The following is a 25526-nucleotide window of genomic DNA, read 5'->3' on the forward strand; positions in this document are numbered from 1 at the left end:
GACAAAGCAATAGCATTATTTTTACCAATAGTAATAATAGCAATTTAGTCTGGCCTCTTCATATGACAGGTAGTGTTTTAAGTATGTCACATGAATTAACTCTTTCAGTTCCTCTACACTTGTTTGCTCTTGTATCAATGAGGATAATAATAATACCTCTCTGACAGGGTTGTTGTGTAAGAATTACATTAAATATAGCAACATGGCATGTAAATTGCATGGTAGAGAGTAGATGAGCTTGGCATGTGGCACGCATGTAACATTTGGTAGCTGTTTTTTATAAGGACCTCTGTTTATACGTTGCACTATATGTGTATCCTGCTGGTTACATTGTCAACCAGTAACTACCCTTAGGAAAGCAATGTAGAAATAGTAAGAAACCAAAAAGTTTTCTGTATTGACTCACTAATCTCTCTCCTAGGAAAGCTATTTAATACAATAATATATACACATGATTATACACAAAGGTGGTGTTTTGCAAAACAATCTGTAATACTTCCACAAGGGAAATAATTTAAAACATAACAGTGGCTTATAAATTATGGTGTATCACCTGTTGAATCGTGAAAGAATCTGTTAGAATACTAAGTTACAAGAAATAGAATTCAGAAACATGTGAATACTGTGGTTGCAAATGAGGAAAATATGTCTGCAGATATAAAATGATGGCTTGTACCATGTAGAACCAAAACAGTTGTTTTTCTTTTTACAAGATTTTAGAAAGTTTCCTGGTTGCTTTTTGTTTCATTTAAAAATTTTATACTTTTCTGAATTAAAAATAATAGCTGTTTTTGGCATAGAAATCCAAACATTAAAGAAAAGTATCATATGTGGAAAATGAAATTTTCATCCCCCGCCCCAAAACAGTTTTTACGGATAAGGAGTTGGTATATATTCTTTCAAATATCTGTGGATGTTTTTTATGCTGAATTGGGAAAACAAAACAGAAATAAGGTCATTGCTCTTTCTTTCTCTCTCAATCTCTGTGTGTGTGTGCGTGTGTGTGTGTGTGTGTGTGTGTGTGTGTGTGTGTAAACCACAGGCACATGCCACCATGCCTGGCAGTTTTCGTATTTTTGTATTTTTTTGGTAGAGACATGGTTTTGCCATGTTAGTCGGGCTGGTCTCGAACTCCTGAGCTCAAGCAATCTACCTACCTCAGCCTCACAAAGTGCTAGTATTACAGGCCACTGCCCCAGCCTATATATATCATTGATTGATTGATTGATAGCCTATATATATCATTCATAGATGGATATTTACATACTACATCTCTCTATATAATGTATATTATCTTTATATATGTAGAGAGATATAGATATATAAAACTTTGCTTTTTTTTCTTAAAGCTATCCCTTGGCTGTCTTTCCAAGTCAGTACATACAGATCTTACTCATACAGATCTAACTACAGATAAAACTCATTTCTGGTAATAACTACATCTTATTCTACCAAATACCATGATTTATTCAACTGATTGTCTGTTGATGCACATTTGGATTAAGAGTTTTCATTAGTCAAAGCTAGGGGCTGGTTGTATTTGTTAATCAGATTTTATTGGCACACAGCCATGCCCTGTTATTTATGTATCACCTATGGCTGCTTTCACTCTGCACCAACAGAGTTGAGTAGTTGTGACAGAATATGGCTTGAAATGCTGAAAATATTTACATCTATGGAAAAGTTTGCCAACCCCTGGTTTAAACAACATTGCGGTGAATGCTTTTTTACATATGTGTTTGTACAAGTATTTCTAAAGCCTAGGTTTCAAGTAGAGGAAAAGCCAGGTCAGCATTGTAGATCCTACCAAATTGCCTTCCTAAGGGGTGTTCCTTTTGCATGCTTTGCTTCTAACATCTGAGATTTTTTATTTCCCACATATTCGGGAGCATTGGATGTTATTGTTTTAAATCATTGCCCATCTAAGAGGAGGAAGTTAGTTTTAATTCTTCTAATTTATATTTCTTCTTCTTTTTTTTTTTTTTTTGAGATGGAGTCTTGCTCTGTTGCCCAGCCTGGAATGTAGTGGCGCCATCGCAGCTCACTGCCAGCTCCACCTCCCAGGTTCACACCATTCTCCTGCCTCATCCTCCCAAGTAGCTGGGACTACAGGCGCCTGTCATCACACCCAGCTAATTCTTGTATTTTTAGTAGAGATGGGGTTTCACCATGTTGGCCAGGCTGGTCTTGAACTCCTGACCTCGTGATCTGCCCGCCTCAGCCTCCCATGCCTCAGCCTCCCAAAGTGCTGGGATTACAGGCGTGAGCCACCACGCCCAGCCTATATTTCTTTAGTTAATAATGTTATAGAACAATTTTTTTTTCTTTTTCCTTTTTTTTTTTTTGAGATGGAGTCTCTGTCGCCCAGGCTGGAGTGCAGTGGCACTATCTCGGCTCACTGCAAGCTCCGCCTCCCAGGTTCACGCCATTCTCCTGCCTCAGCCTCCCAAGTAGCTGGGACTACAGGTGCCCGCCACCACACCCAGCTAATTTTTTTTTTTTTTTTTTTTTGTATTTTTAGTAGAGAGGGGATTTCACTGTGTTAGCCAGGATGGTCTCGATCTCCTGACCTTGTGACCCACCTGCCTCGGCCTCCCAAAGTGCTGGGATTACAGGCGTGAGCCACCGCACCCTTCCAATAGAAAAATTTTTATATGCTAACTTTCCAATAATATTTATTCTTCTATAAAATTATTGTTTCAGTTTCATTTCTCCAATTGTTGAGTTATTTTCTTTTTCTTATGAGTCGTAAGAGCTATATTTATATTGGCAGTGTGAGAGTATGCAAGGCCTTACTTTCTGCCTTACAATAGATGCTCCACATGAAAAATATACCTGGCAGTAGCAGCAGGGTGTGAATAAAAGAGGATACCAGGCCGGGCACAGTGGCTCACACCTGTAATCCCAGCACTTTGGGAGGCTGAGGCGGATCAATCACCTGAGGTCAGGAGTTCGAGACCAGTCTGGCCAACGTGGTGAAACCCCATCTCTACTAAAAATACAAAAAAAATTAACCAGGCATGGTGGTGCATGCCTGTAATCCCAGCTACTCAGGAGGCCGAGGCAGGAGTATCACTTGAAATGGGAGGCAGAGGCTGCAGGGAGCTGAGATCATGCCATTGCACTCCAGCCTGGATAACAAGAGCGAAACTCTGCCTCAAAAATAAAAAGAGGATACTAGTTAAAAACTGTTCTTGGCCGGGCGCAGTGGCTCACGCCTGTAATCCCAACACTTTGGGAGGCCAAGACAGGCAGATCACTAGGGGTCAGGAGTTCAAGACCAGCCTGGCCAACATGGTGAAACCCCATCTCTACTAAAAATACAAAAATTAGCCAGGTGTCGTGACATGTGCCTGTAATCCCAGCTACTTAGGAGGATGAGGCAAGAGAATCACTTGAACCTGGAGATGGAGCTTGCAGTGAGCTGAGATTCTGCCACCTCTAACCTGCGCAACAGAGTGAGACTGTCTCAACAAAACAAAATCTGTTCTTGACTCTGTCTGGGACCTGATTGATATATTCCAGTATGTTTCTATCTGTATTACTGGCTCATTTCATTCTTCCTTCCCCTCATGGCTAAATCAGTGTATTTATTTGATTTAATTCACATGCTGTTGAACTCCTAGTATGTGCTACGCACATTAGAAATTCAAATTTAAAAAAAAAAAAAACATACTTCCTGCCCTTCAAGAGAGTGAAGTGTAGTGTGGGGAGCGGACACGCAAGTCAGCGATCACTTTGAAAGTAAAGGGTCACACGAGAGTCAGTGATTACAGGAACCTGGAGGAGCACATGTTAATCTGCCTGAGAGGTTCAAGAGAGGAAGCTTAAGAAGATTTGAAGGGCAGGGAAGAATGAGCTGAATGACAGTGTTTAGCTGGAGGAACAGCACATGTATCAGAACTCTATCGAGCCAGGTGCCACTGGAGCAGAGAACTCAGGAGAGGGAAGGGGGCATCAGGCCTGGACATCTCCTGGACTGGCCATGTGCCCACGTAGCCCAACATGGAATAACCATTGCTTGCTTACCATGCCAGGCATTGCTATGAGTGCTTTTTGAGAGCTAACATTTTCATCCTCATGGCAGCCCTGTGATTCAGGTAGTGTCACTGCATCCACTAATAGAGAGTGTAAATGACTTGTGCAGAATCACTGCCAATAAGTGGTAGATCATGCATTCTTGTTCATGCAAATATATTCAGCTCGTATTTCCTGACTGCTCCTTTGGGCCCGACATGGCCCTGGCCCTGAGAAATGTTTGGTTCAGGAGGAGGAAGACATGGAGAAACACGTCCAGTAGGGCCATACCCTAGGAATGGAGTGATGCAGCCATAACGGCTTCCAGCCAGACACTGACCCCAGCCACCCCATTTTCTCTCCCCTCCGTGGGTACCACTATGCTTGCCCTTGGTGGGTAGGAGGTAAAGGGGAGTGAAGAAGTCCAAGAAGTCTTCCCTCCCCAGTAATGACTCAGTTGTGAGGATCTGACGGGAATTCAGTGTGATGAGCTGGGCTCTGGTCTAAGCTGGTTTATTTGGAAAAGGTTCTTTATAGGTGTGAGAGTGGTTAGCCGCCTAGCCAGGACTGCCCTTAAAACGAGCTGTTCTTCCCTAATAGCCTTTCTCCTCTGCTTCCAGGCCTTCCTAGAACGGTACCTCAGTGCGGGCCCCACCCTGCAGTATGACAAGGACCGCTGGCTCTCTACACAGTGGAGGCTTGTCAGTGACGAGGCTGTGACTAATGGATTACGGGATGGAATTGTGTTCGTCCTTAAGTGCTTGGACTTCAGCCTCGTAGTCAATGTGAAGAAAATTCCGTTCATCATACTCTCTGAAGAGTTCATAGACCCCAAATCTCACAAATTTGTCCTTCGCTTACAGTCTGAGACATCAGTTTAAAAGTTCTATATTTGTGGCTTTATTAAAAAAAGAAGAAAATATATAGAGAGATATATATCTATGCCAGAGGGGTGTCTTTTTTAAAAAATTCTTCTTCATTGCTGACTGAAACTGGCAGATGATTGACCAGTATCCTTTGACCATCTGCACTTTATTTGGAAGGAAGCAGGGGTTGTCCACCCTGAAAAAAAATGACTGATGACATCTGACTTTTGTCGATGAGACTTCTCAAGAAGCCGTTCCCTGGAGCTTCTGTTACAGCTGTAAACCAAAGTGGAGCTGGTGCTTCTTGGGAGCCTCGCCTTACAACAACTAGTTCCTGCCTTTCGTCCAGTACCACGTCCCCCGTTGCTTCTGGTCAGCCCACTTGTAGACTTCCAGGGGACACATCTTTATTCTGTTTCAGGAAACCAGTCACGACACGTCCACATATGTATTTGTGTATGTTAATGTCCAGTATCACATCACCCATGAAAGTCATAGGCAGTTCAGGAGATACCTGCCTTCGTCTTTGTTCTTTGTTGCCTTAGGTTCTTCAGAGAAAGATCACAACAAAAAATGTGCACTCTCGTTTACAGCTATTAAGTGGTTTGATTTTGTTTTTTTCCCAAAGAGAAAACCTACACGCCCTGTTTCTGATCCCACCCCTCTCCTGGCTTGAAGCAGGTAGCCCTTTCCCAGCCCTGCAGCTGCCCACCTGGCCTCCATGCCGTCCTGCCCCCACCTGGCTGGCAGCCCTGGCTCTCCATGTGTGCCCTCCAGCTCTTTGTGAAGACTCAAGTCGGTCCCAGCATTGTTTCCATATTGAAGTGCGGGGTGCCCAGCAGGGAAAGCACAGGGAGAGCAGGCAGCGGAAATGCCCCCTTTAGGCTGCAGCAGGAGCCCCACACTGCCCAGTTTTCCTCCCCACTGCTCTACACCAACCAGGGGAGACTAACACTGTGACTCTGGGATTGGCAGGTGCAACTTGGAGCCACTTAATTTCCTGGGGAGGTAAGTTCTCCCCAAGATTATAGCAAGCTGCCCTGCCAAGGGAGACCAAACCATGCCAACCATGCTGGCAACTGCTGCTCTCCAGTCCCTGTGTTTTCTGACCACAGTCACTGTGCAACTCATTGCCTCTGCCACTCAGGACCAGGAAGGGGGCTGGTTTTTGCTCCCACTCTTAGTTGCTGATAAAGTGGGGAGAAGGAAAGTGGACACTCTACAGAGTTTGGGGAAAGGAGAGTAGGGAGCCCATCTTCTTGTCCAGAAAGATTCACCTGTGGTCTGTCTGTTAAACACAGCTGATTTCAGTGGGCTTTCCCCTGGCCCTGAGGGAGCAGACACTGGGTTGTGGGCAGAGGAGCCGTCCTGGCGGAGCCCTGCTGCAGGGGAGCTCCTTCAGGAGCCCCATCCGGACCTCTTGCACTGGGCTGCCTTTGCCTCCATTTGCCTTCCTATATCTGCAACAAACCTTTGAAAGTGTTCACTCTTGTTTTTCCCAGTATTTCAGGTAATCAGCCACCTTGCTGTAGTACAGGATGACTCTTTGTATGTGTGCACACCCCCTTACTCCCTTACTGCTTCATGCACTCCACAAGTGGTAGAGTATTTTGTGTCATTGTAAAAATCAAAATTGGCTTTGGATCTTTGTAATACACCTGTACCTGAAAAAGTAAACAACATTCTTCAATCACCAGCCTTCAGCTTGAAAAGACATGCTGGAGAAGAAGGAAGGGGGAGCCCATAGGTGTGGCAGGGAGCCAAGATGTACTATTCAACTATGTGGTTCTGTTTATAAAAAACACATACCATGGAACCATGGTGTTTTGTTCTTAGTTTTTGCTGTTAGATCCCTTCAAACTGGAAGTTCCTTATAATGTCTTTCTCAGGAAATATTTTGGGAGATGGGGTAAGGGATGGCAAGTGTGAGACGGGCTGTGTCAGAGGTTGCTACGTCATGGATACAGAGCAGTTCCAAGTGCCATAAGTGTGTGTACATATAGTTAATAATGACACTGTTCACCACCATTCTAAAATACTGTTCTTCCAACCCTATCTTAAATGACCAGTCCAGAAGGGGTTAAGCTGGATTCATTTGCTCTGGCATGTGCATTCCCAGCAGGGTGAAGAAAAGTTTAAATTAAAGAATTTATTTTCCCTCTGCCCCTTCCTCTTTCTCCCAGTCTTTGCATAGGAGAATGTCAGACGTTCAGAAATTACTGTTTCTATTTTAAATTGAGTATTGATTTTTTTACATTGACTTTGTATTGAGTTCTTTTTGAAAGAATAACAAAATAAAATGCAGGATCTTTGTAAAGCCTTTGCACTTTCAACCTCTTTATAGCTTGAGTTACTGTTGCAGTGGGAACAATGTAAATGACATTTAAAAGATTTAAGGTTTCAGAAAGCTGCATCCCACAATTGAACACAATGCGTTTTTATTTCAATTCTTGGAACTGGTAGGCTATTCTTTTTAAAAGGGGGTAAACTTTGCCCTAAGGCTAGTAGAACATACGTTCATATTATAGGAGACAGGATTTCATTTGCCTTAAATGTTTATAGATTTTTTTATAATTTTCAACCTACATTATTAAAATTAGAGCATTGAGTGTTAAAGAACTTAGTGAGGAGTCTATGTCTGAGATTGCTCTCTTCCCTGGTGATGTTTTAACTGGTAGACAATTTGTTTTTAAATGTGTACTTTTGAAGATAGGACAATTTTTATAGTCCATGAACTGAATGTTAAAAAGTTCTGTATGCATTCGCAGAGAGGATTTTAAAGCTATATAGTTCATCAATCCTTTGCATTATCAAAATGTTAAGTCAAATGCATAATACTTTAGCTAAAATTCATAAAGTAAGCCCTAGAGAAAATACTTGACCACCAATTTTTTGCCCAACCCGCATCACCTCCCTTCCCCGACCCCCGCCTCTGTTCTTCCGTTTTGACATCTACATAGAAGACAAGTTCTTTATAGCAAATGGTAAGAGGCAGGTGACCTGGTGTGTTTGCTGTGTTGTAGTACATTGCCTGGGGCTTGGGACTCCTTTTTTAATGGAGAGACTGGCTGTGCAGGTGTGTGTTGGATACGGATGAAGTGCTCACCCCTCCCCTCTCTTCAGTAGTTGGTAGATTTCTCTCCCATTTTGCCTCTCATAATCACTTCGAGTGCATGTATTTACCTAAGGGCTGTAGCTCTGTGGGATGCTACCAGCATATTGGACTGACAGAAATTGATTACCTTGCCACTCCAACCCACGTACTGAGTGAATGTTCCAGCCACTCAGTGAAACCAACAAAAGTGAGTCCTTGGTTTACCTTCCAATCTGGGCCCTGCTGTGTAAGTATCCCTAGGTAGGAATGCATATTTGTTTGTGCGTTTTTATTTCCATATACATGAGCATTTCTCTGAGTGTATTACCCCATGGATAGCACATTTACATGTCAGACGTCTTAACATCTGTGTTATCTGTAGCAGATAGGTGCATAGCTCAGCAGGTACGTGTGAATGTGTATATAGCTGAGTGTGTGAGGGTGTCTGTGTTTCTGCAGTCCCCTGTGTTTGAGAGATTACCTAATAACCCTGTGTTTGGGGAGGTCACTCTGAACCAGTGACTTTTCCCTCCCCTGCTTTATTCCTTTCCCTCACTGACACTGGCTTCTCCCCCTAGAGTAAATGGCTTTAGCACAGCACTGTCTTCTGGGGAGCCTGCTGTCCTGCAGGCAAGTCCATAAAACTCTTTCTTGCTTTAGGACTCTGAAAACAGCAAGAAACAAACAAAGAAAGGTCAAGATCTAAGAAAATTACTGCACAAACTTCACTACCCTGGAAGCCTTACTAGATATTTCTTAAGGTAACTTAAAAACTGGGCTTTATTTTTAAAAAGTGATAGGTTAGTTAAAGTAGCACAGAAATGTTAGCGTATTTATTTAAATAGTCCTGCAGCAGAGACCCTGCGATTGTAAAGTGAATTAAGTATTTCTGGGTAGTGTTTGTGATTTATGGATTTGTTACCAAAAAACAAAAAAAAAAAAATCACTACTGTGAATTTACTACTATGTAAACTTGTGGTCATATATCATTATAAATAAAATAAGAATTGCTCTTCTGCCCACCGTTCTTGATTGGTATTCAGTGCAGTAGTGAAATGAGATAGTTTAGACACTGTTGAAATAGCTGTATTGAGCTTTAACCAAGTGTATGCTCAGAAAATTCGGTTTGGGATCACATTTTGAGAAAACGTGTTTTGGTCAAAGAAAGGAAGGGCTACTAACACATTTATCAGGTATTGTATATTACAGTCCGCGTTCCACACAGCCTTGTTATCCCCACATTCTTTCAAGATAGGAGTTATCTTGAATTTTCAGGTGAAAAAAGGAAGATCAGAGAGGAAGGGGCTTGTCCAAGGTCTCATGGCTGGTTAACAGAATTTCAAACTAGATGTTTGATTCTAAGCCCTCAGTCCACTGTACCTTGAAGTATGGTCTAAATGATTTGGCGCTTCTGGATGTTGAGGAAGGACCTAGAGACACATCCTTGAACTAGAACCTGGCGTGGGAGTTCACTGGGAGGCAGGATCTCTTCTTTCACTTTGGATTTACACCTTGTCCCTTGGAAAGCTTCTCCACTATGCTAGCAAATATCTTAGGATATTTGATGGAAAGAACTTGAGAATCCCCTTTCTTTCTGGAAAACCCAGCCCTGCCAGTGTTGCACCTGCTGCAAGACAGGGATGCTGTTGTTCTGGCAACCCGCCTTTGCTTTTGCCTGGCCCCACCTGCTCCCACTCTGCTGGCTCGGGCAAGATGCGTGCCTTTGGCCTTGGGTGAAGGGAGGTAGGCAGGGTCTTGACCTGGCCTCTCTCTGGTGCCATGGCAACATTATGCCTCAGCCTTCTTCCCTGGTTGAAGTGAGAGGGGCTGTCCACAGCCCCATCCTGGGGGGATCTCAAGCCGGGGTCCCTGGCCTGGCCTCCTTGATATAGGTGTTCTCAGCAAGCAATTTGCGTCCCACTGTTTTTCCCAGACTTGCGTCCAAGACTTTGGACAGCGCAGACATAAAACAGGGCTCAGAAAACCATTTTTCTCTATTCCCATATGTAGTAAGTTTTGATTCAGTTGTGCGTAAACCATGGTTTTCTGCCCTACTGTTTGCTTTCAATGGAAGACAGTAAAGGGAAGATGGTGCTCATGTCTCTCCACATGACATCTCATTAGGAATTAAGATGCAATGGATTAGAAATGTAAAACTTCGGAATAAAATTAAATTTTAGGGCTCTTTAAGTCCCGTTTTCCCGGGTCCTGTTCCATTTCTACGTAGATAACCCAATTTGTTTTGTCTATTAAATAAGTCTCTTTAGTGGGTTGTTTTAGAGTGTCCAACAAAAGAACAGATTCCTAAAGCCAGGTGCAGCACCGTGAAAAGTTTCTTTCAATATGGCACCAAGACTCTACCATTTATGTCTGTCTCAGCTTACAAACATCAGCGTTTTGTCCTTGTCATAGTGGAAGAAAGACATTATTTTAAGCTTTGGGGACAAATGTGACAAACCCCAGGTTTTTATCTTAAAAGTGTCTTTGGCACTTCTTTTGGCACTGAAATGGGATTTGGATAACATTATTTGAATGTACAGTTGTTTGGTTTTGTGTGTGCTTATCTTTATCTGAGCTTTCACTTGTGGGCATGGCATTTGTTGTAAAGTTGCTCATCATTTAGGAGTGTTTAATTCTAAAAAGCCCTCAGCCTAAGAAAGCTTCGTCTGTGGGGACCAGAGACTGTTGCTCAGGGAATTAGTGACGGGACTTGGGCATCTGATCTGCAGGTGACAAGTTTAGTTCAACTCAAGTTGTAGGGAATTTAGACAGTTGCACATCATCGCCATTCTACGGGCCTTGTAGAAAGACGCGACCGTTGTTTTTCATTTATCAGCACCCCTCAGTTATAGAGGTAATGGAACATTCACTTACTTTTCATCATCATTCTTTAAAAAGGGAACGTACAGAAATCTAAACTTTGGCAATAATTTCTTTTTATAATAGTTTACTTTAATTGAATGCCACACTCCTCTGAGACCCCTAAGTTATGGCGTGATTAACCAAATTTGATTTCCAACAGTCATTTACGACCATAACTATTGCACAGAGTGCAGGATGCCAGCAAAGATGAGGGTGGGGGCAGATACTGGCTCAGTGATTTAACTCACATTATAGATGACCCCTCCTCAACAGAAATGCTACTGAGAGAAACAGAAAGGCCTGGGCCAGGCAGGTCTTATTTGAGAGGAGATTATTTGATAATTGCTTTGGTTAGAAGGACTTTACATTTGCTGATTTCAAGTCCAGCACCAATTTAGAAAGTTCAGAGATGAAACCACCTGTCTTTATCTGACAGAGTCATAACTGTTTGTGTACAAATGTGGCCAGGGACCTTTTTTGTTCTTTCTGATTCGTTAATACTGTGCATTGTAACCAGGAGGGGCAGTTTGGCCAACCAGCCTCTGCTCACGGTCACCATATGTGTATGACAAGGCCTGAGTGAGTTCCTGCATAAACTGGGTAGTGGGCTCTTTTGAGGCATTTTTCAAGCATATACATGAATGAATGACACTACCAGCAACCATCTGTACAAGCCCATTTACTCACATTCATAAGGTTTATGCTATGAAACTTCTTCTCATTGTGATGTCAGTAACAGAGTTAGTGTCTCTGATGGAATAGTGTACCTGTCACCCAAGTTATTTTGTTCCTTTTTGGGTCCTCCAGTATAATCCCCGCCTCATCCCAATTCACTGTAAAATGTTTTACACATCACATTTTTTATACTGTAAACTTGGAAAATAAATTGATATATCAAATCGTATCTTGTTTCTTTTCTTCATGTGATTATTTCAATCTAAAAAGTTGCTTACTTTTTCAGGGACATTTTTCACTCTTGCATAATTTTGAGACCTTCAGAATTTCAAGACAACCTGTCATATTTCTATAAAAACCAAGACAATTATGACGGATTGGGAAAGTAGAATTACCATTGTAACAAAAACTACTGGTTGTCAATCATTTTACAGTGAAGAAAATGTTTTGAATAGATAACTAAAAATGAAATCCTCAGGCTCGAAAACATGGAGATGAAACAGATCTTTTGAGTAAACCAGCAAGTGGAAAGGTGTTCGAGTCAAATAAGGAGAAAAGTAACAGACCTTGGGTTGATGTGGGAGGTGAATATTGGATTAGTTTTCTGATTATTGGCTTGGGAATTCAAGTTAAATTATCAATTGATTTTAGATAGGTCTATTTAAAGGAAATTTGATGATTTGCAAAGAAATATGAAGCTTGTTTTCTGCTAAACTCAACGGTAGAATTTTGACAGCACACAATCAAATTCTTACCTATCGCATGGACAGAAATTAGAGAAATCAATTGACTCAAAGATATTCATTGGATAGATTATTGATAAGCTGTTTTTTTGGGTCATTAAGCAAAATGTGCACAATTTATATCTGCATAAGTAAATGCTGCTAATACACCTTGTGCTATCATTTGGATATTTGTTCCCACTAAATCCCATGTTGAAATTTAATCCCCAGTGTGGCAGTGTTAGGAGGTAGGGTCTAAAGGGAGTGATTTAAGAACTTGGGTCATGGGATAGAGCCTTCATGAACAGATGAATGTCCTCTCTGGAGGAAGTGGGGTGTGAGTGGGTCGCTCTGTTAGTTCCCTGGAGAGCTGGTTGTTAGAAAGAGGTTGGCACCTCCTCTCTCATGCTTCCTCTCTCACCATGTGATCTCTGCACACCCTGGTTTTCCTTTACCTTCTGCCATGAATGGAAGCAGCCAGGGCTTTCACGTGATGCCCAGTCTTGCAGCCAGCAGAATTGTGAGCCAAGTAAATATTTTTTCTTCATAAATAACCCACTCTTCGTTATTCCTTTGTATCCATAAAAACAGACTAAGATACCTTGTAAGCTCTGTTACCCAATAGTGCTGGGGAATTATAGGTATTCTGGTTAACCAATTATTCATCCACCAACTCAATAAATGAGTATCTACTTTGTGATGGGCAAAGTGCTAAGTGCTAGGGATTCTAAGATAAATTCCTTGCCTCTAAAGAGCCTGCAATTTAGTGAAAGGACAAACATGCAAATATATGTTATACCTTAAATGATAAGTGACATGATCCAGGGATTCACAAAGCACAGAGGGGAAGGGGCACCTTCAGGTCACCTAGACAATTGGATAAATGGTGCTATCACCCACCCAAACTAGGACTCCATGAAGAGGAGAAGGAGATGCTTAGGGGAGAAGGCAATGAGTTCAGGTTTTATTGTGTTGAGTCTGAAGTGCTTGTACAACATCAAGTCAAGATGTCCAGAGGCAGTTGAATGAATGTGTCTAAAAATAAGGCGAGGAGTCAAGGTTAGAGACTCATATTTGGAGGTAATTAGCACATGGATAGTATTGATGGGCATGATGACATCGTTTTGGAAAAGTGTGTAGAGTTGAGATGCTGTGAAATACCATCATTTAAAGAGCAGGCAGAGGAAGAGTGGCTGGAAAGGAAAATAGAGAAGAAATAAGGAGGTAGGACTGGAGCCAGATGAGAATGAGCAGAGTCAGAAAAATCAAGATAGGATTTTCAACATTGTCTGAATATTTTCAAAATATGAGTTTAATGACAGAATTAGTTAGCTAGTTTTCCACAAAAACTATTGCTCTATTTTCAAAAAATTTGTACAGTGTCTTACACATGTGCTAAAAGATTGAGAAAATAAATTAGAAAATTATACTGCACACTTAACACTAAAACTACCAAGCACAATATAACTTTTAGACAGCTCAGAAGGCACTTTGGAATTTTTTTTCAGTGCCTCAGGGCATCAGTATGAACTCCAATTACTGTTGCCCTGGCCAACTGTGAGAGTACTGATAACTGGAGAGTTAATTGACTGCTGGATAAAGCAATCTTTAATCCAAATGGGAAGGCTCACTAGCAGCTACAGAGAAGGGGTATTCAGATCCCAGCTTAGGCTAGGAAGCTAGCTGACCCAGTCAGAGACATGAACCCATCAGAAAAATGTAAGACCTTTCATCTTTCTAGTTTTCCCCCACCCTCACTCCTGCTAATGAATATGTGAGACTTACCAACCAGAGGGAAGTTTAGAGAGCAAATCCACCTCCCATCCCAGTTTCCTAATACACTAGAAATGATGGTGACAACTGTACACATTTCAAGTCCTCTCCACAGCCATCCAAAGGCTTGAATATCCATAATGATATGAATGACCATCACTTGAAATAAGCTTAACAGAGCCATGAGAATATGATTTACAAGTTTGCTTCCAAGGCTAGCCTTCCCTAAGAAGGATCGTCTTGGCTGGAGGAGGGATTCCAACTCATGTTCGAGGTATGGAGGGAACTAAATCATTAATCATGTGTCTTCCCTGGGCTCTGATTATAAGGTCACTCTATGCCTGTGAGTTAGAAAGCTGTCAATTCTGTTACTGTCATAATCAAAGACAACATAAACTGGTGTTAAGGGATTGTTCACCCCAGACTGCCATGTTCAGGCACTGCCATGACCCTTGATGGTCCAGCAAAGAACAAGATCTGTTCCATGACAGTCAAGACAGTCAACATGGGGATAATTTTCCTCCTGTCTCTGCTAAGTGGGATTGCTGCATTTGAAAAGGCATTTGCTGAATGATACTGCTCCTGATGCAAAGGGAGTGGGAAAAGAGATAATGGAAAAGGGAAAGGAGCTGGCTGGGCATGGGGCAGAATTGCTTGCTGCCACCTTGTGCTGTCTGTATGGTAGTGGGTAGCTGTGATTTTGTTTTCATCAGAATTGTTTGGAGTTGGGCTATTCATCATCATCATCATCACTGTCATCATTATCCTCATCAGAATTATTATCATCATCATCGTCATCATCTTCATCATCATCTTCAGTGTTTATCTTTCCAGAAAGCACATCCTCAATCCAGTCCTCCAGCTCCTCAGCAGTTGGAAGATCATCATCATCTGGAATCTCCATCCAGACACTGTCAGCCTGCAGTGAGGGATTAATGAACGAGTGAGTGGATGCATGAAGGCTGAGCCAGACCAGGGGTAGCTGTGCTGAGTAGCTGTGCTGAGTGCCCCCCGACTCTCTCACACTTATTAGGAATGTGCACATTGTTAAATGGAAATGCCAAACAGCAAAACGATATGTGTAATACACTGTTTGTGTTGCATAAAAGGAAATGTGTATTCCATTACCCAGTGGAATATGTATATGACATTTCTGGTAATATACTCATGCAACAACCACCAGTGGTTCCCTCTAGGAATGAGACTAGGGGTTGGGTCAGGGGAGTAGGAAATACTTTTTACTTTGACCTTCTATTCTACTGTTCTGTTTTAAAATGTTTCACTTGAGCATATTTTAAAAGTTAGGTATTATTATTAATTTTAAAGTAGCTTACAAAATAAATGAATGTAGAGTTCCCTAGGTGATTGAACACCTACCAACGGGGAGAAAGACAATGCTAACTGGCCCTCATTCTTTTTTTTTTTTTTTTTTTTTTTTTTTTGAGACGGAGTTTTGCTCTTGTTGCCCAGGGTGGAGTGCAATGGCGTGATCTCAGCGCACTGCTACCTCTTCCTCCTGCATTCAAGCAATTATCTTGCCTCAGCCTCTCAAGTAGTTGGTATTACAGGTGCCCATGACCATGCCTGGCTAATTTTTGTAATAGAGATGGGGTTTCACCATGTTGGCCAGCTGGTCTCAAACTCCTGACCTCAGGTGACCCACCCAGTTCGGCCTCCCGAAGTTCTGGGATTACAGGCATGAGCCACCACGCCTGACTTGGCCCCCATTCTTAAGAGATTCTACCTCAATTAAGTATGGCTCTAATAATCCTCTGTGATCATCCCTTTCTGTCCACTATTTGCCTGGTTGTATCTGTTCCCACTTCAGCTTTATGATGGTGGAGTTGTATCAGATGTCTGGACTGAGATCTAAGATTTCTTCGCATTCTGCCAGTGCACCTCACTAGCCTGTCCCACCCTCACTTCAACAATGCCTGAACTCTGAGGAGAAGCCCCTTACTCGCATATAATTTTCTTCCTTCCCTTCTGCAGGCCTTGTCTCCTGGCTGGGATTCTGGGCCACAATGGCCCCATCACACATTGTACAATGATGGCTCCTGGTGTGGGTTCCCTTTTGTAAAGGACCTTATTGTTTGTTGTTTGGCTTTGGGGGTAAATACAGGAGAGTTTACTTGAGGGGAAAGTTCCAAGTCAGTGATTCAGGAAAGGCTGGTCCCATAGGCAAGAAAACGTGTCCATGGAAGGGAGCCATGTAACCACAGATTGGAACTGGCTTGGAGACCAGGCGTGGAACACACTGGCAAGTTTCCTTGAGCAGGACCCCCGCCCTCTTCTGAAGAGACTGGACTCCTGTAGATGCTCTCACAATCTAGGCTGTGTAGCAGAACACAGGGCAGGCCAAGGGTGCCTGAGCAAGCCTTCATAGGGGATACTCACATCTGTGACATTCACCACCCCAATCTGTGGCCTGAATAGGTCAATCTTGAAAGTCTTCTCCCAATAGGCAACAAGCTGCAGCAACAAAAAAATAAGATTAGACAGCAGGCAGAGGGCATTCTCTGATAAGGACCCACCCACTGTCCCATTGCAGTAACTAGGTCACCATTGGTTAAAGGTCTTCAAAACAGCTGTGGGCACTTAGCAAATTGAAGACTTGGCCCCAGCCTTCAAGCACTTCAAATAAGCATTAAATAAAAGATGACATAGCATAAATTACAGAAACATGTGTCTACAGCTGTAAGAGAGAAAATTATAGAGGTGGTCTAATGTTGCTTTCCAAATTACTTGTGGCTGTTTTATAGTTTGTAGAGCCATTTCCCTCCACCTCTTTTTTAATGTCCCATTTTTAAAAATACCTTATCTTGTGCTACATGAGATAGCTGGGAAAGCCATGATGGGTCATAAGTTGCCGAGTAAGAAGAAGGCTTCTTCATTCAACCAGGCCTGGACTCCATGTGGACAAATCTCTGACTGGGGCAAAAATAGAGGAGCAAGGGACCACAGGATTTTTTTTTTTTTAATGGAGATGCTCAGTGGTAGAAAATCTCCCATGCAAATATATGGCCTAGTGGGGACTAGGGATAATCAGGAATCTGGAAATCAGAATAGTCTGAAGATTTCTTCTTTGCAAAAACCACGGCAAGCACATAGAACTGGCCAGAAGAGAGGCTGGGCGCAGTGGCTCACGCCTGTAGTCCCAGCACTTTGGGACTGGAGTCCGGGAGTTTGAAACCAACCTGAGCAACATAGTGAGACCTTGTCTCTACAAGAAATTTTAAAAATTAGCTGGGCATGGTGGCACACACCTCTAGCCCCAACTGCTCAGGAGGCTGAGGCAGGAGGATTGCTTGAGCCTGGGAACTTAAGGCTGCAGGAAGTTGAGATTATGCCACTGCACTCCAGCCTGGGTGACAGAGTGAGATCCTGTCTCAAAAAAAAAAAAAAAAAAAAAGAACGGGCCAGGAAAACTGCAAACCATCTGCAAGCTTGTATAACAAAATAGTCAGATAAACTAGAAACACAACCAGGCAAAAGCTATATCACCAAAGCTGTACTGTATGCAGTCTTATATGGCCATGACTTTGTTATAATTACCCAGTGCTATGACAATGGTCTCAAGTGTCACGGAAGCCTCTGCCTTTGATTCGCCCCCCTCCTCTACATAGGGCTGATTTTCAGGACCCTTGAGATGCCTCTCAATTTTCTCTATTTAATCACAGTATCATCAGTCATGACCTATGCAAATAATGATAATTCCTGGAAGATAAAGTCATCATTCATAACCTAATGATAACTAAACTTGTACTGATTACGGCAATAAGCTTTTACCTAAAGCAGTAGGTAGACCAAGCTTTAGCATCATGTAGACCTAGATTGGAATATCACATCTATCACTCACTAGCTTTAACCTTCCCAGCTATCATTCTCTCCACCTTGTGACAGGGATTATAATAGTACCTACTTCACAGCGTTGTTGAGAGGATTGCTGTGATGAGGCATGTAAAGCATTACTATAGTTCCATGCATACAGTAGAGTATATCAGCTATGCTTATTGTCAGTACCAGTACTTATTATCAGTACCAGAACCAGTACCAGGGTTCAATTCATGTAGTGTACAAATTCTGTTTATTCTTTTTAAAAACATATAAGTATAATCAAAGCTTTCGGGCCACTGATCATGGACACTAGCAAAAGTGTGGACTTTAAGGTTCTTTCACATTCATCGTAGGCTAGAGACTATGCTAGGTCCTGGGGAGAACATGATGAACATGACAGGCATAGGCTCTCTTTCTCTCCACAAAGTTCTGAACTCGCTGAAAAATGTTCATCTCTGATTTTAATTACTTGGTAATTCAGGTGGCCTCAGAACGATGGTCCCCACCCAGAAAGTCAAAGTAGTTCTGGGGACAGGGAGTGCAGTGATGAGGGGTAGCTCTGGAGCTGCCGCCAAAGGAGTTTACCCTGCCCACTTGGGTGGGTCCCCAAGGGTCAAGGGTTTTCAACTCCTGGTTTCAACTCCAGGGAGTAAGCCTCATCCTTTCAGGGTCAGCACCAGGCCCCAAGTTCAATACTGCCCCAAGGGCCAAGACCTCCCACATTGGATGGGGGCTGTCACTGGGTTTCTTCAAGTGCCCCCACCTATTTCACCTCCTTGGATGCTAAACGCAATCATGAGGCTGTGACAGCAACTGAGGGTGGGGCGCTGGCCGGAGCCACTCACCAGAGGAAAGTCGTCGGGGTCGATCCACAGGATGCTCAGGTCGGGGTTGTCGGTATTGTCCCGGGCAACCTGTTTCAGGATCTCCAGGAATTCGTAGCCATCTGAAGCAGGATTCAAGAGAGTTGAGTAACCCCTGCACACACACAGCTTCTAACGTGGAGAGCAGAGTGCGGTTTTTCCACGAGGACTTCTTAGGCCATTTGGTGCTTACCCTCAATTATAGGATTATTCTATAGAATGAGTCAGATGAGAGCTCCAGGCACAAAGCAGCTTATACAAAGGAAACAATAAAAAATTTGAACAAAGGATTAAAGGTTCACAGAGAACTGGCTGGTTTTTCACTGGAAGCCAAACTTCATTTGTGAAAACTGCCCAGCCTTGGGTCAGAAAGTCAGTCCCAGAACAGAGAAACTGCTGCCTGTCCTCACTGATCCCATGCCATCTCTTGAAACAGATACTTTGCTGTCCCTTAGAGTCCCAATAACATCTGCTGTATAGACCAAGAATGTTTAAGCCTGGACCCTTCGTTTTCTACAACCAGGAATTGCTAAAACCTTCAAACCAAACGAGCATCTGATTTACAGTTGGTTTCACAGCTCTGAGATAGTAAACGCGGCTTCCCTCCCTCCCTCCCTCCCTCCCTCCCTCCCTCCGTATTTCCTTGTATACTGGGCCCTCCCTCTGTTCAGTCAGCAGCAGTCATTGCCCTAGGGGTGGGATGATTCATAAGAAAAGCAGAGAGGAGCTTTATAAGTTTCAAGAACACAAACTTCTTAGCTTTAAAAGCCTAAACCTTGAAGGACTGTGAGCATACGACTTTTGCCATAAACAAAAATTATAGGAGAATATTCAGTAAGAGATAGCATACTCTCAACCCTCAGCACCACTCCCCAGCCCCCAGCTAGAAACTGAAAAAATGGTTTAGATTCTGGAAGATCCCTGAGAATACTAAACTGCGCCTGTGTGTGTGTGCGTGCGTGTGTGTGTGTGCGTGTGCATGTGTGCACGTGCGTGTGTGTGTGCATGTGCAAAAACACAAGCCATGTGCGCATGTACAGAATCTCCATTGTTTCCGGGAATCCCAGGGTATAGAAGACCCATGATTTGTTTCAGAATTAAACTTAGGCAAATGAAAAGATCCCAGAATCCCCTAAAGAACCCCCTAGTATAGGAGCACTAGGGCAGAAGAGCCTGTCGAAAGGCCCCATGGAGTTGTCTTGTCATTCTGAGGAACTTGGACAAATGACGATGACCCCTACCAGATGTGCACCCCACTCAGCTATGCCTGGGAACCAGAGAGACCCTGGATCCCTCGGGATGGTGGAATTGGGGTGGAGGACCTTTAATTATCAGCCCCAGCTTCCACCACTCAGTGGTATACACTCAAAATTGAAATTTAGGTTCAGTTCTAAATAATAAAGTTACAGTTCTTGCATAGCTGAATTCGTGGCTTGAAATTTATACCGTGAATATAAGTAACTCACCAGCTACTTGGGAATTCAATTAACTGTGTTTTCTTTGCAAAGTTTTTTCCTTTTGCCTGGAATCTCAGCAAACTTGAGCTCCTCCCTATGGCCTCTGTTTAGCAAGCCTCTCCTCTCTCCAGGAATGCTAGCTTTTGTTTGGCTCTTTTGGACTCTTGGTAAAAGTTTTTTCTACACTTCCTTATCTCTAATGCATTCCAGGCAAAACGCATACTATTCTTAGCAACTCTACTTTGAGTTTTTGAGTTGGTGTAGTCACTGTTGCTAGCTCACACTGAAGATTCAGGCTGAGCCCCCTTAGGCCTTACTACGTGGGAAGCACAGCGACCTCTAGTGGAGAAGTTCCTTTTTTGGGGGGGGGTCTCTGTTGCCCAGGCTGGAGTGTGTGATGGGAACATAGCTCACTGCAGCCTCGACCTCCCAGGCTCAAATGATCCTCCTGTGTCAGCCTCACAAGTAGCTAAAACTACAGATGCATGCCATTATGCCCAGCTAGTTTTTAAAATTTTATTGTTTTATTTTGTAGAGACAGGGATCTCACATTGTTGCCCAGGTTGGTTTTAAACTCCTGGGCTCAAGTGATCCTGCCTCAGCTTTCCAAAGTGCAGGATTACAGACTTGAGTCACTATGTCAGGCCTAGAAGTGGTCTTTATGGCTGGTGTCCACTTCTTGCAGAGATACAGAGTGGACTTGGGTAATCTTTTAATCTGTGCTCATAACCATATTGCAAATGAGATTATGACAGACACCGGAGACTGACAGGGCCCTAAGCATTAGAGTTCATTTATCTGTAATTGCGGGGCTGGGGGCAAGGTGGGGTAGGGGCATTACTCCTGCTGCCTGTAGGTGGAACTGAGAAGGTCCGGCCCCTCCAGTGTATCACTGGCTGCCAAGTGTGGACACTATGGGTTCTCCTTTGGCCATATGTCTGTCACAGGACAGGGAAATATGGTGCCGCCTTGGTTATCTGTAGAGATAGGAATCATAATACAAAGACCACAAGGAGGAATTCCTCCAAAACAACTTCAGTTACTATTTTTAGCTGCAGAAAATAAAGAAATGATAATCAATGAGGTGACCCTGCTAGTACTTTGGAAGATGAGAGAGAGTCAAGCATAAAAGGGACATGACAAATCTGAAATTCACAAAGAGGATGAAATGCAACAACACAGACTCAAATGAAAGTAGAAAGCAAACTTGTGGTGCAAGAGACTGATTCACATAAAGAAAAGGAGAGTCTAGGTAGGCACGAGTGTTGTGGAGGGACAGGATCTGTGACCCAGAACTACAAGCTGAATACACAACAGAGCGCTGTTGTTTTCTTATGGGAAAAACTCTCTTAACATTGGGATGCATCAAAAGGAATGTGGTATCCAAGAACATACCTACTACATTCCTATTTGACATTCTAGAGCAGGTTAAGAGACGAAAAGAAAAACTGAACTGTGCAAGAAAAATCAAATGGATGGTAGTATTTATGTAAATGAGCAAAGTCAAAAGTGTGGCCTGAAGCCCATTTTCAAGAAAATAAAAAGATTTTTGTAATATTCTTTGTGTCTATGGAGAAGCAAAGAAATCTCAAAAACCATTCCCAGAATAAATTAATAAATAAGGTTGACATTAAAGCTGAAAAAGTTTCCTCTAGATCCAAGGGCAGGTTTCAGATGTTCAGGGTGATGAACTCTGTAATGGACAATGTCTGTGTCCCCGAATACTTTTAATGACAGAACAGAGCCCATTCTTCAGGGAGTCAACCCAGCATAGCCCTTAAACACACAGACTCTGGGGCCAAATGACCTTGGCCAAGGTCCTGGATGTACCCTTAGAGTGTGACTTAGAGCAAGTTATTTAATGTTTGTCTCCTCATCTGTAAAACAGGGATGATGACAATGATAGCATCTACTTCACTGGGTAGTTGTGAGTTAAATGAATCAGTTTTCCTGCAGCACTTGGACAGTGCCTGGCATAGAGTAAGGTTTAGCCATTATTTTACTTAAGTTACCTGACATTCTATATTCAAAGGCAAGGAAGCTAGCTGGAACTCCCTAAGCCTGGCCGTTCCTCTGTTCATTTACCACATCGGTATTAAGTTCAGTGATCTGGGCACCGGGAGTGGGGTGGAGGCAGTCTTGGACCCACGTGGTAGAGAATATGCCCACAGAAAACTACATCACAAGACAGTACAGCGTGGGGCAGTTCCTTCCGGCTCCTGTTGCTGATTCTGTGACCAAAGGCTTCAGGGATGGCTGTGCCAGCTGGTGTGACCACGAGAACCCTGCCTTGATAACTGGGTCAGGAAAAGGTTTAATTCCTTTGCTTTTAAGGCATTAGCTTGTATGGATATTCCTGATCAAAGGCTTACGAGCCTCCAGGGCTCTCCCCTCTTCAGACCCCAGCCTTGAGTGCAGACCTGTTAAAATGGATTCTCTTTAATCTGTGAAAGTGAGTTAAGGCAGCTAACCTGGTCTCACATGTATTCAGTTGCTAAAATTGTAAGTTACAAGTTCAATTTTTTCCAAAGAGAGCCTCTGTTTCTTTGTAAAACTGGCAGGTCCCCTGGAAAAGAGAAACGTTCTCTGTGGATCCTCCCTTTTTGACCAGGAAGGCAGGTGTAGGAAGCCTCGTTTCACTTTAGTAATTCAATGTTAAGCAAGAACTAGTCCACTGTTAAAATTACATGGATGAATGACTGAGTTTAAAATGAGTAAATGTTTCCTTTATCAGTGGTAAACATGGCTTGGAGGCCTTTCAAGACTGTGGTCATGCATGTTTCAGAAGGAATATAGCCCATACTTCAAAAAAGTATATAGAGATAAAGGGGGAAATACTATTCAGAGATGTGTAGGCTAATAGTTATCTAGACATAGCAAGTAGAGGACTAGTCTCTGCAGTCATCAGAAAAGCATCAGTTCTCAAAATGAGAAGAGACCCCGGCAACCCAGACATTCCAAACATCCAGGTAGGTGAATAGCCCCCCTCAAAACATTTGTATCTTTTGAATATTTCCGGGACTGAGACCCTTCGACATTGCTAAAGGCTGACTACAGAGTTGATCATTGTAACAGCCAAGAATCTTATCCTTGCATCCAATTGAAATCTCCTTTTATACACATGACGTTTACTCCCCAATTTCTTCCTTTATGGACACTAGACATTGTTCTTTTTTGTTGTGTTTTGAGATGGAGTCTCGCTCTGTTCCCCAGGCTGAAACGCAGTGGTGCAACCACGGCTCACTGCAGTCTTGACTTCCCAGGCTCAAGTGATTCTCCCATCTCAGCCTCCTAAGTAGCTGGGACCAGAGGCACACGTCACCACGCAGTTAATTTTTTAATTATTATTTGTAAAGATGAAGTCTCTCTGTGTTGTCCAGGCTGGTCTTGAACTCCTGGGCTCAAGCGATACTCCCACCTCAGCCTCCCAGAGTGCTGGGATTATAGGCGAAAGCCACCACGCTCAACCGGGACACAGGACATTGTTCTCCACATGCAGAAAGTCTATAATCACGCTGCTCCAGCCTTTATTTTCTGAGTGTCTATTGAACACTTACTGGGTACTGAGTACTTTCGCATTTGATTTTTACAACTCATCTTGATGGAGGTTAGGAAGATTTTATCATCTCCATTTTAAAGGGGATGGAATTAAGACCCAAGGAGAGCAAATGACTTGCCCAGCATCACACGGGAGCAAATGGTAGAGTTGGGAGTTGAACTCAGGTCTTAAGTCTGCACGTCTGGCGCCACTTCCACTGTCTCCTACCCTCTGAAGTCTCCTCACTCCTACCAGTGTTGCTGCCATCTTCCTTCCTCGAGTTTGTGCTTGAGATTTTTAAGCCCACTGTGAAAGCTTCAACATCAGGGAAGCAGGGGCTGGGACTCTGAGGAAACTGTCCATGGGGTCAGCGCCAGGGCTGGCGGGCTGGCCTCTACCTTCCCATGGAAGAGTCCCATCCCCTCCTTCAAACCACACTGCCAAGCCCTCGCCTCCCAGCAGCTGCAGTATGGTGGGTTGGCTAACTCAGGGATGGCTCTGAGTGGGACTGGCGTCTCAGAGATGGATGTAAATAAAGAGACCTGGAGCTGTGAGAACTGCAACTCCTCTCCTGCCACTCAGGCTTGGAGTCCTGAGAGGCCATGACCCACAGCCAAGGGATGCACGTTGAACCAGGAGGTTTCCCACGGCAAGCGAGTGGCCTCTGGGAATCACATCTTTGTGGGAGGAGAAACTGGTGATTATCCTCTCCTGTTTCCCTGGCAGGGACTGATGGGAATGAGCCTTCACCAAGCCCTAGGGGACCGGTCCCAGGCCAGGCACAGCCAAGTCAGGAGCCAAGGCCACATTCGGCAGAGGCTCGTGTGTCTCAGACCAAGCAGTGGCCTAGGAGCGAACAGGCCCACAGCACGCTGGCTGTGCTCACTCCACAAAGGCACTGAAAGGGACCCTTCCTGACTCAATGCCGTGGGAAGTTCTGGGCCTCAGGGTCTCTGCTCCTGTGAAGAGAGGCCTGAGCTTGGGGGGGCCGAGCTCTTAGAGTGGGGTCCTGCCCTTACTTATGTGGCAGGTGGACAGATAAACGGCCGGGGCTGGAACCACAGAGCTTAGAGGTTGTGTCTAAAGAGGGCACTGGGTCTGGAGTTTAAAGACCTTGCACAGGTCGCTTAACCGCTCCCCTTTCGTCTCCTCCTCTGAAAGTGGAGAGAACAGCAGCCACATGACCTCTCAGGCATGTTGATATAATGAGATGCTCTCAGCATGTGGGTTGGGTAAAGTGTGTAGGGAGACTCAGGCAGAAGGGCCTCGTAAAGACTTCCTCTGTCTTCTTCCTTTTTCTCCTCCACCCCCATCACACTCTTAATCATTTTAAGGCTTTTTTTTTTTTTTTCCACTACTTTGATCCTTCATTGACGGGAAGGGTTTTTGTTTGTTTGTTTTGTTTTGTTTTGTTTTTGAGATGGAGTCTCACTCTGTCACTGAGGCTGGAGTGCAATGGTGTGGTCTTGGCTCACTGCAACCTCTGCCTCCTGGGTTCAAATGATTCTCCTGCATCAGCCTCCCAAGTAGGTGGGACTACAGGTATATGCCACCACGCCCAGCTAAGTTTTGAATTTTTAGTAGAGACGGGGTTTCACTATGTCGGCCAGGCTGGTCTCGAACTCCTGACTTTGTGATTCACCTGCCTGCAATTCCAAAGTGCTGGGATTACAGGTGTAAGGGTTTTGTTTGTTTGTTTGTTTTCATCAGGCAGGTATAATTTGAGTTCCCACAACATCTTAAGCCCAGAGCCAGGGGCTGAGACACAAGGGTGTATAGGACAGGTCCTCTCTCAGAAAGGCCTTGTTGGTCTCTAGGCCAG

The 25526-nt window shown here is 43.6% G+C and overlaps 3 protein-coding genes across 6 annotated transcripts in view; 1 reads left to right on the forward strand and 2 right to left on the reverse strand.

The window, feature by feature from the left end:
- VANGL1 (VANGL planar cell polarity protein 1) overlaps positions 1 to 8993 on the forward strand; it is a 54213-nt gene extending 45220 nt beyond the window's left edge. The window contains exon 8 of the mRNA XM_050748207.1: positions 4638 to 8993. Within this exon, the coding sequence (XP_050604164.1) occupies positions 4638 to 4898 (261 nt within the window). The 3' untranslated portion in view covers positions 4899 to 8993. The remainder of the gene's footprint in view (positions 1 to 4637) is intronic.
- The window catches only part of NGF (nerve growth factor), a 1213865-nt gene that overhangs the window by 391175 nt on the left and 797164 nt on the right, over positions 1 to 25526 (reverse strand). The gene's annotated exons all lie outside the window — the stretch shown is intronic.
- CASQ2 (calsequestrin 2) overlaps positions 13513 to 25526 on the reverse strand; it is a 69537-nt gene continuing 57523 nt past the window's right edge. For both annotated transcript variants that reach the window (XM_050748222.1, XM_050748221.1), the window contains 3 exons: positions 18692 to 18792; positions 16407 to 16481; positions 13513 to 14928 (listed from right to left, as the gene is read on the reverse strand). In XM_050748222.1, the coding sequence (XP_050604179.1) occupies positions 14740 to 14928; positions 16407 to 16481; positions 18692 to 18792 (365 nt within the window). In that variant the 3' untranslated portion in view covers positions 13513 to 14739. The remainder of the gene's footprint in view (positions 14929 to 16406; positions 16482 to 18691; positions 18793 to 25526) is intronic.

This window comes from Macaca thibetana, chromosome 1 (genome assembly GCF_024542745.1).
Source record: "Macaca thibetana thibetana isolate TM-01 chromosome 1, ASM2454274v1, whole genome shotgun sequence".
In the NCBI taxonomy this organism is placed as follows: Eukaryota; Metazoa; Chordata; class Mammalia; order Primates; family Cercopithecidae; genus Macaca; species Macaca thibetana.